General features: G+C 37.6%; 1 protein-coding gene across 1 annotated transcript in view; it reads right to left on the minus strand.

Moving 5' to 3' along the window:
- The window catches only part of OTOG (otogelin), a 104,376-nt gene that overhangs the window by 20,216 nt on the left and 66,150 nt on the right, over nt 1-18,010 (minus strand). Inside the window, exons 34-43 of the mRNA XM_055814722.1 lie at nt 14,206-14,323; nt 13,424-13,503; nt 9,209-13,035; nt 8,429-8,597; nt 7,295-7,431; nt 5,928-6,017; nt 5,367-5,550; nt 3,674-3,894; nt 2,643-2,781; nt 340-534 (exon numbers count right to left, since the gene is read on the minus strand). Coding sequence (XP_055670697.1) covers nt 340-534; nt 2,643-2,781; nt 3,674-3,894; nt 5,367-5,550; nt 5,928-6,017; nt 7,295-7,431; nt 8,429-8,597; nt 9,209-13,035; nt 13,424-13,503; nt 14,206-14,323 — 5,160 coding nt within the window. The remainder of the gene's footprint in view (nt 1-339; nt 535-2,642; nt 2,782-3,673; nt 3,895-5,366; nt 5,551-5,927; nt 6,018-7,294; nt 7,432-8,428; nt 8,598-9,208; nt 13,036-13,423; nt 13,504-14,205; nt 14,324-18,010) is intronic.

Raw genomic sequence — 18,010 nt, forward strand, 5'->3', positions numbered from 1 at the left:
TGAATGCCATTTAGTATCAACAGGTTGGACCCTTGGCAAAGGGCTAGGTGGAAAGGAGGCCAACAGTAACATACTTGGAATGCTAGAATGCTTAAACATAAGCAAAAACTTCCATTTCGAAGAGCATCCTCCAACTGGAGGTGGTGAGCAAAATTGTATGTCACAAGGACATTTCCTGCTAGCTCACCTGTACAGTTAACGTTTACTGCATATTTAACAGTCCTCGACCAAATGACATACAGAACACACACGTCATCAGGCCAGAACTCAACTTATTACTTATGAAGTATCTGACCTTCAACTTGCAGGTAATAAAGAAGAAATCATATCCAAATATACCACATTTCTCTTCAGGAATACAGACAGCAGTGTGAGCTCGGTGAAGGATGGTCCCTCCAGCACAGATACAGCCTTCTGTCAACACCGAGCAGGAGTCTGAGTCCAGAGAAGCAACTGCATTATTCTGACAGCTATGTGGAACCTCACAGGCAGCTATACAAGCCTGATAGGAGAAGTTTTCAGAGCAGGGGAAGGCTAGGAAGGAAATAAACAAATCACTCATTCTGAAGTTGGAATCACATGAGGCAGTACCTAAGAGAAGACAGTGTTTTTCCTGTGCCTGCCAATTCAGTAGCATCTACCAACCTAAAACACTGGTACAGACCGGTTAGTTACATTCTATATGACAAATTCAAACCAAGGGAAGTTGCAAGAACTTTTATTTCTCCTCTTCTTGTAGTAACATTTTCATCAGGCTTCAGTTTGCATTTTGGCAGTAGAGATATCAAAGCATCCAACAGCGTTGACACAAAGGAACTTAACCTTCCAAGAACATTTGCAAATACTACACAGACTAATATTATAGCATTCTGAATCATTCTGTATACTTTGCAGTGGCTGAAGATACTGCAGTAGTTACTAAAGGACAAAGCTTTGTTAATTATAAAAATACATATGGAAAAGCAAATTCAGCATTGTTTTACATGGAATAACAAAGAACGAGATTAATTTGTTACTATATTTAATAGGTAGCCACATTAATTTAACTCAAAGAACAGAGCTAAATTTAACATTCTTTGTGCTAGTGATGTAAATTCATTGGCACTTTATAAGTCTATGCAGGAACAGACAAAAAAGCATCTAATTTTAATTTAAATTTTGCAGTTGAAAACTTAACATGATCTTTCATTGGTTTAAAACAGTGATTAAAACTGCATAAATATGGCAAACTGAGAATGAATAGAAATGCTAACAGTGTGGTTGTGTGAACTACCAAAATATATGATCCTCATCATGTAATGGTACCTAAATCATACAGCAGCACCATCTGGAATCACAGTAATGAGACGGAGTCCAATTCACAAAGGGACTGTGCTCAAAAACGAAGAGGGTTCCAGTTTAGAGTTAAGATTAATTGGGAGAGGAGGCTGATTTTATTCAGCTCCTCACTACTAAAAATGGCCACAATGCCCCACAGGAAATACCTATGAGAGCCCTGTAAATAGAGAATGTCAGGCTTTTAAAAATCAGCCTCCAGCACGGCAACACTCGGTGACCCACAAGGTTCAGGTGCGACTTTGTGTCTTTCCCAGCTAGGCACGAGCCGCCAGAGGTCACTGCGGTATAAGAGTGATGTGTCCCTTTGTGATGGCTGGCATACCTAACTGCAGTTACAGATATATTTTGTAAGACCTTTGTTTAAACAGTTATTTGCTACTGAAGTCCATATAAACTCAAGAATAAAATAAAAAAATAATTGACTGTTTTTAAACTTTAGGGTCCATGACTATTATTTGCAAGGCATTACAACATACCTGCATGAAGCCTGTACACATGTACCAATCTTTTGTACACATGTACTTAAATCTTTTAAAAAAGACATCCTTAGGATTTCTGTGTACAACGAGTTCTACTATATTTGGGTATCACACTTCATTAGTATGGCTTTCCCTTGTCAAGCACTGAAACCTCAGACCTCCCTACGTTATTACTGAATAGGACTTTTCCTAGGTGATCACTGACAGCATAAAGAGATGCTGCAATCCAAATTTTCTATTTACTGACAACTACAGATGCCGTTTGGCCTTATATTTCAGCATGTTGCTATGGGACATGTTTTCTGCCAGGACACTGGCTTTCAGGTTTTACTCCTTACTTTCCATCTCAAAGGTGTTTCAATTCTCTAATCCTCTCTCCAAAGACAGTTTTCTGCAGCTGCATCAAGCAGGTGCCACCAATTCAAAGTACTACAGAACTTTCTTTCTGTGGCTTCCTCCTTTCCACAGGCAATTCTGTTCTGTTTTGGTTTTATCAGTGTGAAGTGGCTCAGAGAAATGAACACTACATTGCAAGTGAGAAGATTTGACTTCTACAGTTCATTATAAGCCAGAGGCAGGCTTCTGAGTAAGGTTGTTTAACTTCCCTTTTCCATCTGTAAAATTGCTATAATGATCCTGATTTCTTTTGCATGCTGCTTTGAATTGTATTAAAAAAAAAAATGCTGAATTTATTATCTCAACAATGACTTCCAGAGTACACGAGGAGTCAAGGAGCACTGGTATTTTCAACTTACAGTAACTCTTATATTGGGCAAATTTTGTCTCTGTGAACATTAGAGGTACACATATATGCAGAATACTTACGGCAGTAATCTGAGCTCCTCCATTCTATACAAATATTAAATTTGTTGCACATTGCCACATAGGCAGCTAACGAAATGCATGGATTTCGAATGTACTCAGTGTCTCGAACCCATATATCACAGAACAGCTCAGGTGGAACCTAACAAAGAAAAAAACAAAAAAATATTACACCTTTATAGAGACCTTGCTAGGTAGGAAAAAGATTGACCTTTTTAAATATCAGCTAGAAACAGTGAAGCCGAATGGTCTTGGTTCACAGTAAAGCAAAGAGACCACCAGTCTTCACTGGTGTACAAAGAGAATCTACTACTATTTAAAAGTAAGGCTTCCTGAATGTTCACATCCTTATAGTCCTCGCTTTCACCTCTTATAAGTGCCAAGGCAAGAGGTAATATAGGTTTTCCAATAGAAGACATAATTACTTATTGTTCCTTGTTCTTCCTTACCTCTCTATTTTTGCCTATTTTTGGCCTCCTCTTCATGAAACTCAACAATAGACAAAAGGTGAAATGGTAAATGTACTCATATGATCACAAATACTTAATTTGCACACTGTGAGTTTGCTGTTTGCTTTAAGCAGTCTATTCCACCTCCTCATCTTTCTAAGCTGGAACTCCCTGTCTCTAGAGCTTTTTAGAATGCAAGCTCTTAGATTACCTATTGCAATTTGGAACCTGTTAAATTACTGAACACTTAAGGATTAATTAAATCCTAAAACTATTTTATTTTACTTTGCTCTACATCATATTGATACAACTGAATTAGCTGGGACTGGTTTGTTAATTCGATGGTATTGTCAAAACTAACAGAGATTGAATTCTGAAAGTATTAGTTGCTTATTGCAACACTCCTATCAAGCTGCCACACTCTTCAGTTACTTTTACCTTGCAACTGTAGATACAAAAAAGTAAGTATCTCATTCCATAGATGTGGTTACATGTAGTTTCACATTAATGAAATTGTCAAGTATACAAAATCATGTCAGAACTGCATCTCTTTTAAAATGTAAGCTTCTGAAATAGTTAACATACGTAAGGATGACAGCTGCTGAAGGTCTGGTTCAACACCATTCTTAAGCACTCTGAGCAGTCCATAACTGAGCAATTAGTTTCCCGATGCCTGTCTTCTCCAACATACTTTAACGTGTCTGGCACTTGCCAGCTGTCTATAAAAGTTGACGGAGCACTGCTCTTGCTTAAAACTGTCCTGTTGGGTAGCATCAGGTCATTTTCCAAGCTTCTATCACAAACCCCTGTGTATGACCAGAAGAAAAAAGCAGGTTAACACCACTTGGTTCATTCTGTAGTACGTTTGAAGTGGCACATTTGAACAAGTAAATAGCTTTTAAAAAACTTATACAGTGTGATCGTATCACAACTTACAACAGATGTAGAAAGTATTTGGGAGGATCAAAATACAAAAAATTCAGACAAATTAAACAAAGCAAAAGTAACGGTGCATCTATGAATGGAAATCTATTGCATATCAAAGAGCTGTTCAGAGTGCCCAGCTATGGCACACAAACTTCATTCAGTTGCACAAGCACTAAACAAAAATGTATTTTAAAAAAGGTTACAAAGCACCTCCACATATAGCAATAACTGAAAACTGTAAATGTGATCAGAAAAGGGAAACCCCATAAAATGCCAAGATGCTTATCTGTTACTGTACTGCAGAAATACTGTACTATCCTACTTATGGCCCTGAACAGTCTTAAGCACCTATTGGCTTAAAAGCTACCTTAAAAGTGCAGCTTTTAGCACTTCCATGTATACTTATATTACCCCTTAGCAGGGGAAAAAAACCCAACCCCAAACCCCACAACTTTTCTGTATTTGATTCTCAGAAGGCAGCAACACATTTTGTTTCTGTTTAAGGCAGCTGGCAATACTGAAACACTTTGGAGCAAAAAAAGGTATGCAACACATGGAGAGTGACTTCAGTCAACACAGAAGATGCAAGTATTACGGTAGTCCACTCGGGAGGGTCCTTTAAGAGTTGTGAAAAAGCAGAATGATGGATCAGTCCCCCATTCTTTCCTCCTGATTACAAAGTCTGAGGATTTTATATCAGACTTCTAGAACGTTTTCTTCTGAGAGCTCCACAAACGTGCATGGCAATTCTAAATTATAAAATCATAAAATCACAGAATCATTTGGGTTGGAAAAGACATTTGACATCATCAAGTCCGACCATTAATTCAGGGCTGCCAAGTCCATCACTTAACCATGTCCCTAAGCACCACATCTACACGTTTTTCTAAACACATCCAGGGATGGTATTCCACCTCCTCCACCAGATAACTAAGATTAGTTCTCTCAAGTTAACATCCCCTGTGAATCCTGACCTTTAGAAACTGAAAATAGCATATATTACTTCCTATCAGACAGATATCAAACACTAAATCTGTAAATAACCTTATTTGACATTATGGACTTATTCTTGTGTTACTTATTTGGGTTTGGTTACAGCAGTCATGCCTGTGATTCAAACAGCTTACAGTTAGAAGCATCATTATGGCTAAAAAGTGATTATGTGTATAGGTATCAAGCATCATTTCAACAATTAAAAAACTAATAATAATTTCATTTTAATAGTATCTTAAGACTTTGCAATGATCTACAATAACTCTTTTGGGCCAGATCCTGCAAAAAGTACTAGGAAAATGTGCCTCCCTAGCAAAGCATCTGAATGCCTTTATTTCTTGCACTACACTAGACTTACCACATAATCCCAAAGCTCTTGGTTCGCTGCTACTATTAAACTCAAAAATCATCACGCCTGTGTTGTGAAACCACTGAATTCTGATTTTTGTTGGGGTCTCAACTGCATACTTGAAGCCCGTATCCTCCACTTTGTATCCATATTTTCTAACAGTAGGCCAAGCAAATCTTGAATTTACTGTTATCTAAAATACACACAGAAAAGAGGTTAAATGTCAGGTACCAAGCGCTATAGGTAGAAATAAGACCTGATTCTCGACAGCTTAGGAATCTGGCTTGTAGTAACTAATTCCAAAAGGTCAGGCTCACTTCTGCAAAGATAATATAGGTACTAAAGAGACAGTTTATGTGCCTTGCCCTGGACTTGCCTCATTAACTGTCCTTGTACCACAGTTTGACTCTTTAAATTTACTAGCAGTTCACTAGATTACAAAGTCGGAACAATGAATGTGTCCTATTGTGTCCTACTCTAATCTTCAGTATCCACATAAGGAGGCAGTTGATTACAGAAGTAGAGATGCTATCTAAAATGCAAAGAAAACCAAACTCTCAGAATACTTACTTTTCTACTTAAACGATTGATCATAATTTGATTTGATACATAGGTTAGATTCAGCATTGCCAGGCACAAAGAAGTTGAATTTGAATTACTCTGTGGGGAAAGCAAAAATACATCAACTACAGTCATGATGTGCAAAATCATGATACATTAGCTACTTATTGGTTTTAGGTACCAGGATATTAAGGATTTTGGGGGGTATATTTTTTAGAGAGGAAAACTGATGCTGACTGCAGTTTCCAGCCTGGACTACAAAGTTCATCTAGGTAGAATTCTTGCAAAATAAACAAACAAAATATGATCTCACTGTGTTCAGCAACTCTGTTGTATCATCAATTTCAATCCTGAAATTACATTAGAAAAAAAGGTTTTCAGGTAAAAAGAATACAGCAGACTTGCTGTTCAGACACTTAAAGTATGAACCACATATCTGAAACAGAGTGAGAACAGGACTGGGCATGACAAATCCATATGATATATGTACTGTACACAAGTAATGGATCAGAAATATATGCATACTTCTTGAGCCACCAAGGTGCTGGGTGCTGAACAAAACAGAAAGCACTGAATACAACAGGAAAGCAAATCTGGAAGTCATAAACTGATCTGCTTTTTCACATCAAACATATTGAACTTCTGGAATCAAATTCCATAAGGTACTACCTGGGACCAAACTTTGTGATGGACATTTATATGGACATCAAAATTACGTAGCTTTCACAGAAGAGCCTGGAATTTAAAGAGCTTTGTAAAGGCTCACGAGAAATTAATTCTTCATGACACAGAGCCTATCTACACTACCCGTTAGGCGGGATACCCGTTAGGGTTTCTGTCTTCCCTTTCTGACACAAACATTTGCCCTTGTCAGAGACTTGGAATGCACAAGGTGCTTTAATTTATTCTGACATTTCTACAGTCTTTCATGGCTCTGAGGATTAGTGTTTCCAATGCAAATTTCTCCATAGGAACATAGATAAAAATCATGCATTGAAATACATTGGTGGTACACTGGTACACTATGGTGGTACTGATTACATGATAGCATTCACAGAAGTGACTAACGAATGTATATCCAACTTAGTCTCTCACCACCTTGTCTATTTTACACTTATAATAAGATAACATGGACCTACCTCTCACCTTCCAGCTGTTTCAGAATGAGCTGTGAATATAAAGTCAGGTGATAAAAGTCCTATACAATTCATGTGTTGTAAAATGTGTAAGAAGTGTTGTAAAATGCAAGTACAATTCATAGATGTTGCACAGAAATAAATAATTAACCACAACTATGTAGTATTACTTAGCCCCTTCTTTTAAGATATATCTTCTTAGCAGTACTGAACATCATTTGTTAGGTAATAATTAGTTACCGTTCTACAGTCAAGGATGTGGATAGTTATAGTTTCATCTTGAGTTTGACTAACAACGTAGGATGCTTCTTTGAATAAAGCCACATAATTTCCATCGTAGGTTACAATGCTCAGATCAGAGAAAATTGTGCAACGGCCTAAGAAAAATAAAAAGAAATTAAACATTTTTTCTAATGTATCTTAGAATGTCTGTAAATATTACAAAATATGAAGATAAACCAATCGGTTTTAGAAGATTAACTAGCTAACTAGATTTTCATATACACAGTGCACATTTTCCGCTATATTTGATACCGTTGCATCTCTGTGAATGGAGAGCAGAGCCAAATCTTGCATATTTCAGTGGGACCTGAAAGACCTGCAGACCTCCGCAGTCAGTTATTTTCTTACAGTTCTCACCAGCAAAGGTTACTGATTTTTTACAAACCCCAAACTAGCAAAAAACATGAATGACAGTGGATCATGCTGGATCCTTAGATCCCTTCCAGTCTTGTTCTGAAGGTGGGAGCTCACGTGGAATATTTCCTTCTTCGCAGTCTTATTGCTAAAGCTCTTGTTTCAAAGGGCTTGGAGTTCTACTCTTCAATTTATTTCAGATTCTAGACCATAAGTAGAAATTTGCATTGCTTATCTCTGCATCCTTTCTTTGCTACTATGGACTAAATTGAATTTTCTCTAAGGTTTCTATTATTCCTGCCCAATTCTAGGTAACTGGTGGGAGTAATTACAGTACAGCTATACTTTCAGAGTCCTCACACTGTTAAGAGTGCTAGTTCACAGAGTCTAGGGAATCTTCTCATACTGAAGTAGATATAAGATGAACCAAAAAATCCACTACTATATTGACTAGGTGTCCTCTGATTAGACAGAAAACAATATGGGTCTAAGTCAGACCTGGACACATCCACTGCAGACACCTAAAGCTGGGTAAAAGGAACATCCTACATTAAAGCAGCATTTTGATTTCATTACCCTGGACGTAGAACTAGAATTATGAATTGCATTAGACAACAAATAATCCGTAAAATATGCATCTTCTATTTCTACACCATGGTATAGAGGTGTCAGTTCTTAGCCTTCTTACACATGCATTAAATTGTTATCTAAATTCACTTCAAAAGCACACTTACTTACATGCACATTCCCACTTTGGGCAGCATTTGTCACCATTCATTTGAGTAGCAAAGCCTAAAACTCCACAGCTGGGTTGAGTTGCATTATATGGGCAGTTCTGTGACTTATTAACTTGGATCAGTTGTCCATCCAAGCAAATGTGTTTTATGCACTCGTTCTCTGTGATTGGCTAAGGCATATTTAATAAAAGACAGGTTACCATTCTTACCAAGCAAGTATCACTACATTGCAGAGTATTTGCTCAAAAAAGGGGCTCAGATTCTTTGGTACAGAATACTTATGAATCCCTGCGACGCTGACAGAAGCTACAAGTGAAAAGCTCCTTTGAAAACCTGACCGTTCTGAGAGCAGTTTAAAACTGCTGTCCTGTTGCAAAGCGGGGAACAGCGTTACTGAATTTTTAACTTTACGTTAAAAAAAAAGTTGAGAAGGAAAAGTATGGAAGAGCACAGGTAAGAATAATAACACAGATGTCTGGAAAGGTGTACTTTAAGGAGGGCAACGTGACAAAACCTGCCATTGAAAACTATGAAGCACCATATTTTGCCAAAACCCCATTCTTGTAGCATTCACAGTGGATTATAGCACTTATAAAAACCATTATGTGCAATGAAACCATCCAAAGCTTCAGATATAATTCAGAAAATAATAGAGCTCCCTGTCTGATACAGCTATTTTAAATCCTGAAGATCAAAGTATGGCTCACAATTATTTTTTTTATCAGTGTGTAGAAGTAACCAAGACACATTCAAAACCAGATAAATATTTATAGATACTCACTGTACAAGTCTGAGGAGTTGCTGTTTCTCTAGGCAGCATAAAAGCTGATGCCGGGGCTCCTGACACGGCTTCAGCTGTTGCCAGTCCATCAGAAAATGTTGTAGTCAAGCCATAAAGTGGTTTGGTAGATAAAGAGGGAAATGAGGAAACTGACGGAGCTGTTGTGTCATTTGGATGGTCAGATATCATTAGCAGTGAACTCACAGATGTTTGCATCTCAGATGATATTTCAAGTTTTGAAGTTTGAGTAGTACTGACTGATGATGCAGCTATAGAAGAAAGAGATTTTGGTTCAGAGGATGAACCTATAGAGGACAGTACTGATACACTTACATTAGAAGGAACTGCAGTTGTGTTTGTGAAATATGGAGAGTAAAATGTCTGAGGTGTTCCTGGAGTAGCACCCTGAGTATGGACAGCTTGGACTTTTGTTAATTCTGGCTTTTCAGATTTTACTGTATCAATGGGCACTGCTCCTTCTGCTTCTGAAGTAACTGAAAAAGAGGTGGGCTTCACAGAGCTTGTGATGGATTCTGCTACTACTTCTGCTTTGTCTGAAGTTGCTGATAAAATACTAACATTTTGCCCAGTACTGCTTATCAATGAAGAGGCTGAAGTTGCAGCTGATGAATGGGCCATATCTGACAATGCTGAACTTGCTAGAAACGTGGAACTGTAGGTGGTGGTTGAAAGTGTGACTTGCTTAGGCAACACCATAGTTTTCTCTGTACCACTTTTGCTTGTTGATGTGAATGGCCCACTCCTCATCGTGATGGGAATTTCAGTTGTTTCTGGTAAAGCTAATGAAGAGGTTGACTTAGATCCTGGTGAAGCCGTAGTTGTTTCAAGTGTTTGTCTTGAATCAAGCGATCCAGTAAATGAGGCCTGCCATGTGAATTTTAGACCAGTAGCTGCCTTTTGCGTGGAAAATGAAGGAAATGTTTCTTTTTTAATCATTGCTAAAGAAGAGGAAGGTGCAAACACTTCTGGTGAGGAAGGGAGAATACTTTTGCCAAAAATCAAGTCAGCTGTTGTTCTAGTTGGGACTACAGACTGCAAAAGGGTAGTCGTTCTTGATACATACGGTTGCATGACTGAATCAGTTAAATGCAACTCTTTTTCAGTTGGTAAAATAACTTGTGCAGGACCTGCTGAGGTAGGAAATATGCTTGATTGAGTGCCTTCAGGACGTGAGGTGATGAAGGGGTATGAGGAAGTCAATTCTACTGTAGCTTCAGTTGTGCTAAAGACACGTTGTGGGTGACCAGTGGATTTTGTTAGAGTTTCTGCAGGATACTGGTAGATTGGGGTAATGCTTTGGCTTGTCAGAGAAGACTCAGAACTCTGATAACCAAGTTCTATAGCCTTCTGAGTAGAAAAATGTGGTATAACCACGGCCTTTGTGGTCTGTACTGAAAGTTTATCTCCTGAAGATGCCTGCCAAGAGAAGGGGCCTACTGAGGATGGAGGAAAGGATGGTTGAGTTGTAGCTACTGTAAATTTTGCTGTATCTGTTATACTTTGGATTGTAGATTGCCATGTCGTAGAAACTAATTTAGTTTCTATTGGATATTTTGGTGTGGTGGTTACTTCTGGCATCATATGTGTTAAAGAAGGTGAAGAAACCAATTTATCTGCTAGATACTGAGACGTGGAGAAAGTGTAAGGAGGCTTTGTTACTGGAAGTACAACGGAAGGGGACAGAGTCGATTTTTCTTTGGCTGTCATTACTTTTTTGGTTGTTACGAGCTGACTGGTGAACTCAGAGGATGGAAAGAACGTGGCATGAGTGATATCTAAAATGGCTTTGCCTGGTGATCTGTAGTATGATACTGTTGTTATTGGACTTGATTGTTCTGTTAGGGTGGATAAAATAGAGAAAGTCAGAGCTGGAGAGGTCTTTTCTGTTGGTAACATAGATTTTGCTATAGTTGTTCTTGGATAGAAAGAGGTCATTTCATGGGAGGTAGGCATGGGACTGAGAGCTGTCAGTGATGCTTCTTTTCCATAGGAGGGTAGTGAAGGAAGAGAAATGTTTAAAGAGATTAGAGAACTTGATAGTGAAAAAGGGAAAGCAGATGGCTTTCTCGTAGAGGTGCTAGCAATTTTTTCCACTTGTGATTTATCAGGTTGTGTTGCCAACAATGTGGTTGCAGTTGCAGTAAGGAGAGTAAGCGGAGATCCAGTGATGGATGTTCTTTGAGCTGACTCTCTTTCTGTAGACATGAAAGGAACTGTGGTGGTTTCTTTCAATGAGACAGGGGGTTTCATTGCTGATGTGGCAACACTACCTGAATACGCTGAAGTGCTGGTCTTCGCTGTACTTGAAACCAGAGTTGACTTGTAGTCGGTAGATGTTCTTCCAGAAGACAAAGTTGACTTTGCTAATTCAAAAGGGGATGTTACCTCAACAGTCAAAGGTGTCACTCTGATAGTCTCAGCCGTAACAGGGTATTTAGTGTATAATGTAGTCAGGAACTCTGTTGTGTTTAGAACTGTGTATGAGGGATATCCTGTAGTTGAAACAGTTTTAAATGTTTTTTTTAATTCACCTGAAGCTGGAGAAGCAGGACTAGGAACAGACACTGAAGGCCTTTTTGTAGAAAAAGTAACAGATTTTTCAGTAGTAGAACTAGGATGCAGTGAATATGGAGGGAAATAGGAACTTGACATATGCTCCACATGAGATGTTGTTTTGGGAGTTTCCTTTTTATGAGTTGTGAATGATAACAAAGTTTTTTCTGATGATCTCTCTTGAGTCTGCAGAGTTATTGGAATTGTCGTCCTTGGACCTAAAGTTGTGCTGAAAGGTACCTCTGCAGTACCAGTCAGGTGTTGAACCGTTTCAATAGGAGATTTTGTAATTGTCATTCCTAATGAAATAGGTGGTGTGGATGTTGGTGAAAATGTGGTCTTCATGCTTTTTTCAGTCAAAACAGTTGCTGCTTTTGTTGTTGCTGAAGATGCTGGTTTTAAGAAAGTAGTGATCACAGGAGAAAATGATGTTACTGTAACATTAGCTGCTGTGGTAAAAGACTGTCCTATGCTTATTTTTGGCCCTTCTGAAGTTCCTGTTAAGTTTACTAGTGGTGTATATGAAGGCATGCCTGTGGGTGGTGACATAGAAAACCGGGGCAGATACGCAGTAGTTTTTTGTGTTATTGATTCAAATGCACTGGGTGTAAATGTTGTAAGTTCTTCTGGTTTTACTTGTGCTTCCTTCATGGGAAGTGTTCTTGTGGCTATTTCTGATATTTCCATTATTTTAGTTTTGACTGGCATTTCTGTTCTTCTGAGTGGTGTCCCAGTAGAAATAAGAGTAGCAATTGGTTTGCCTTCTGATTCTGTGCTTGTAGTCACCGCATGTGTAGCAGTTACAGACTGAGGTTCTGTGGTCTTCAATAGTTTAGTGGAACCACTACTGATCGGTTGTACCTTTGTGGGAATTTCTGAACTGAGAGTAGATGGAAACAATGGAGAAATGTCAACAGGAGAAGACAAGCTTACGTTAGATTTTGTTGCTTTGAACATTGCTATAGTACTTCTCCCAGACGTCATTGCTGTTGACTGTGAAGAAATGCTTGATGCTAAAGTTATGGTTGAAAGTGTTGTATTAGATGTAACAGCTGAAAAATCAGTTTTCCCTGTAGCTGCAGTGAGTTGCAATCGTGAAGCAAGTGTTGTTTCCATGTCCTTTGCTTCAGTTACAGGAAATGAAGTTACCACTTCACTGATCGCTGCCAAACTTGTACTTGATGTCATGCGTGAAACTGCTAGTGTTTGAATGCTGGGTAGCAAAGGTGGACTACCATCTGCAGGTTCAATGCCTGAAATCAGACACAAATAAATAAGCTGAAATGTATGGATAATTACAGCCATGAAGCTAGGAGAGTTATAGGTTAACTCATATAACTGACCTTTTCAATTGCCTTTAAACTTCCCAAATTCACAGACAAATTAAAAAAATAATTGATTTGCTCCACATCTAATGTTACTGAAATGCTTTATGAAGAACGACATCTATCTTAGTTGAAAATTTGTGTCAGATTTTTGGAGTGAAATTATTTTTAATAAAATGTATAATGATCTCAAGATTCATATAACTAAGATCATAGTTATACAACTTTAAGCCCCGATATTTGAAAGTTTGACTAAAGACCTAAGGAATTAATAAGCTAAGTATCATATATAACATATATAATTTTTCAAACATACAGTCTTCAAAATACACGCATCTTTGAGTGATTTCATCCAGCAACATATTCAGAGGACAGACAGGGATGCATCCTTCCACTCTAAAGAGAAAATAATTAGTATTAACCAGTTGAACAGTATATTCTGGATTGAGCATTTAATTTTAGAAAACCAGTATTTATAAAGTATTTTTAAGTAGACAGTCTTGTTCTATCTAAATCTTATCACTTCAGTGTATTCCTTCAAAATGTCATTGCCATGGCTTCCATTCTCACTCAGATCTAAGCTAAAGGATTAACTCTGCAATACTCAGCCTCTGAATTGAATGGTCGCAGGTTCAATAGTGAATGCTATCGCTTAAGAAATACCAAACATTTTTACAAAACAAAATCCAAAGGCCAGTTTTACCAGACTTAGCACAAATATCTATTGGGAGGAAAAGACAAGGACAAATATGGCTGTTGCAATGCCATAATGAAAAAGCAGGGGCACAACTATTTGAAACAAAGTTACAATCACCTCTCTATATTAGTATTCTCTAATGCCCCCACCCCCCAGCTTGGAAGTTACAAATATACTAGTCATTCCAGAACCTGACAATACTCACCCAGCAACTGAAATGTCACCTTCATGTAGCTGCCATAGCAGGTTTTATTTCATTTCTTTTCTCCTTTGCTTACCTCCTTATACAAGAATACAGTTCTGCTGTACTGAGCCTGCATCTGGTCACTCACATTCTTAATTGTGCTGTGTAAGTATATTACCCAAATTACATACTTTTCCATAAAACTACAGATACTTACTTTGGTACTGACTGACAGTTTTTTCCCAAAGGGTCCCTGCATGTCTTGAAACAAGGGCTTGTACAGGCATCATAATGCCATTCACATGCCGAATGGGATCGAAATTCAAATTTGACATCTGAAAAACAATAAAGATCTGTTATTCTCATGTACTTCTAGAAACACACACAGAAACGTATTACTAAGAGGCAATGCTTGAAGTTCACTGCAGCTTTAAATCTCTGTTTCTACCTGTATCCTCAACAAAAAAAAAAAAATCAGTAATATTATTTGAACTGCTGTGGTCTTTTAAACATAGAAAACCAGTTTAAGTTTATGCAGTGTATATTAAAGTGTGCTTGCTCTGCAGCTTGTATTACTCTTTGTAGTATAAAACATGACATTGAATTAGCCACATTTACTGTATATTACAATCACTTGAAAATAAAGCCAGATAAGTTAGATCTGTTGGTTTTAAGTTTTAAAAAAATATATCAACAATGAAACTATATCTTTGGTTATTCAAACAAAATGCAAAATTAAGATTATGTTGATCAGTAAAATTATTGTTATTATAATAAAAATTAAAAGCACTAGTCCAATACTCTGATACTCTTTATAACACAATCTATCATACCGGTTGTTTCTTTTGTGTGTAAAATTTCCTGTTATAGCATAAAGGTGTACATTACTTGCATGAGACAATTGAATTGTAAAAGCCAAAATAAACACCATTCCAAATACAGTAATCAGAAATTATGTCAATTCAGGCTCTTTAAAGCAATGTCTTAACAGTTGATTAAGATATATATATATATATAAGATAGCCACTCCAACAGAAATGCATTAAAACGTCAAAACATTCTGAATCTTTAATTCCAACTGCTCCTATAACGAACAAAGCAACTCAGATGAGACATGTAGTCTTGCAAAATTGAACTCAGAACTTACACTTCACCAGACAAAATAGTACCAATAATGAAACACTATGGCAACTTTTAAGGAAAACACAAAACCTCCAAACCCCCACAAAAGCAGCAAACAACACCCCCCATCCTCTCAAACTGCCTTTAGAGTATCTACTCAGTGTTTACTGAAAGACTTCAACTTCACATAATTGAAACCCAAAGTACAATTTCTGTAGAGGAAGAGTTAAACTCCAAAGTGAGATTAAATAGAAATAAGGATCCACTATACTTTGAGTGCTTATTAAACTATGCAGGAAATTTACAAACTTAATGTAAAGAAGAAATAGACTGAGCATAAAATCCGAGAGAAACAAGTTGGTGGCAGTCATCACATGGGTGATATATACTTGCATGTTTAAATGCAGTATCACCCTTTCTTTTTCACTACAACCCTGCCCCATCTGCACACAAAACAGCTTCCTGAACAACGCTAGTTTAGCCCAGTGGTTCTTCCAACACCTGCGTGACTTATGCAATATATCTGGATTTTAGTACCTGAACTATGACAGCCCAGCCCAGCTCCTTCCCATAGCAGGGCAGGACAGTGACACTTCCCTTCCATTTTTATGCCTCAGAAGACCACCATCACGACATGTTGGGTCCCCTCTAAACTGGTGAACCTGATCTTAGAGCTATGCTGTTCAGAGCCTGCAAAGAATAGCTGCTCTTAAACAATGTTTACATTAATGATCAGGAAGAAAATGCTTACTACTTAGTAAAAGTTTCCATTGTTTTGTCTTTTGGATTCTTTTTGCTTTTAAGTTTTGCTGGTCTTTGGCTGAGACACAGAGAGCAGCTCTTTTAAATCTTCTTGGAGACAATTTTTATGTGAAGATTTTAAGAAATTCTTCTTCCTGCAATTTAGGGACATCTGCACTTACAGGTAATTATCCCTCTGCCATTATTAACATCTAATGTTTTCTTAAATACAAATAATTCTCTTAAGTCAAAGGAATAAATCAAACTCAGAAAAAGAGTGTGTATGTTGCCATCTAGTGTTACCCTTTTTACACATCATTATCCAAGGAAGTAACTTGTCAATGATTTTGAAAACATGATTCTTATGACAGTAACAAATGCATTTATAAAGCTACATTCCCATACAAAAAAGCTAAGTACATGTCACTGAATTCTTCCGTGACCCCTTCTAGTGAAACCAACTTAAGTTGCTTAAATCTAATGGAGGAAGGGCCTTATTTCCATACATTTTGCTGACTGATGTATAAGGTTTTGTATGCGCTGACGGGTCAAGAGTCATAACATTTTAAAGACAAAAGAAGATTTATGACAGAAGGACAGAACATATCAGAGACCTGTTGGCACAGGCAGTCACCAGCAGTTGTAATAACCAGCAATAACAGTATATCCAAGTGGAATCTAGGAAATCTCATTCATCAGATTACCCTAGATTAAGTATGGAGACAGATCCATAACTTTTAACTCTTGCCACAAACCTCACCATTCATCACAGAAGTTTCAAACACAATAAAGGTACAAGCTTTGCATAAGGCATTCTGTAACCTAATGAAGAATGACAGGTTTTCAATTTAGCAGAACAGTGATCATGAATTAACACTTCCAAACACTGGGGTTAACATACCATCTCCCATTCGTCGAATAAACGTAGACTTTGATGAAATGATTGCCACGTTTTCCTCAATTTTTCCCACAGATAAAGTTCACAGATTTTGCTGGTATTGCATGCCTTAGTAGGAAACAAGGCAAATTTCTACATAAAGGCATAGCATTTGCTGAGTGGTTCATAAGCTCAGCTTTCAGTCAAGAACGAAGTCATGCTTGTCTGCAAATTTCATCTCTACTTTTGCAGAAAGAAGTATGGACAACAGGCGAATTCATGAACCTGGTCATAAAATTGTTTTCAAAGAAGAGCTGTAGAACCAGCGGACATTTAATTTTCTAGTCAAGGGATTTTAGGGAATGGAGTGTGCTGGGCCAGCTGTATTAGTTATTTTAGTGTGTAAATTACATAAAAGAACCGACCAAAATACAACAACAAGGGTTGAATATATGCATAATTGGTTTCCAATATATCAAAAGTTTTCAATATGTCTCAGTAAACCCATCGGATATAGTGAAATCTGTGCTATATTATGAATTATGGGGAAATGCCTTTCCAGCAGAATGTCAGTTCAGTCATTCATCATATTTAAAGTTTTCACTATTGGCAACATCACTTCTGGAATGCCTAAGCAGCCCAAGGACCAAGCCACTATTAAAAACAAAACAAAACAAAACAGAACAACAAAACAAAACAAACCCCAAAAAACCCCAAACCCAACCAAAAAACCTAACACAGAAAGATGCAGTTCCTGCTTAAAAAGCTTAGAGTAAATAGAGATTAGACAGAAAATGAAGGGGAGGAGAAACAGGCACAGAGTTTGGTTCTGAAGTAACATGAATTCAAAACTAAGCCAAGAGAACAATAAAGTATCTGTATACCTAGCTAAAATAATAGAATATTTTGCCTCTTTTTAGTACATCTGCATATTAACTACGACCCCAACACCCACAATTATTAGGGTATAAGGAAAAGCAGTTACAATGCGCTTTAAAGCCATTCAAGCCTTCCTTTCCCTAAACTGAGGGAATTAGTCCTTTCACCGTGTTTTAATTCTAGACATTCACTTCCATGCCAGACCAACCTCAGCTTTATTGTTACTACAACACTCCTGTTCCCTTGACAGAAACTACCACAGCTCAGAAACTCTGGATTTCACCAGTGTCATGGCACGAATGCTTTGTGCTAGCCAGGATGCTAACCAGTCATATCCACCACATGCTTCCCATTTTTTTAATACCTAAATTCCCCCTCCAACAACCAGTAATATGAGCTTACT

Source organism: Falco peregrinus, chromosome 9 (genome assembly GCF_023634155.1).
Source record: "Falco peregrinus isolate bFalPer1 chromosome 9, bFalPer1.pri, whole genome shotgun sequence".
Taxonomy (NCBI): Eukaryota; Metazoa; Chordata; class Aves; order Falconiformes; family Falconidae; genus Falco; species Falco peregrinus.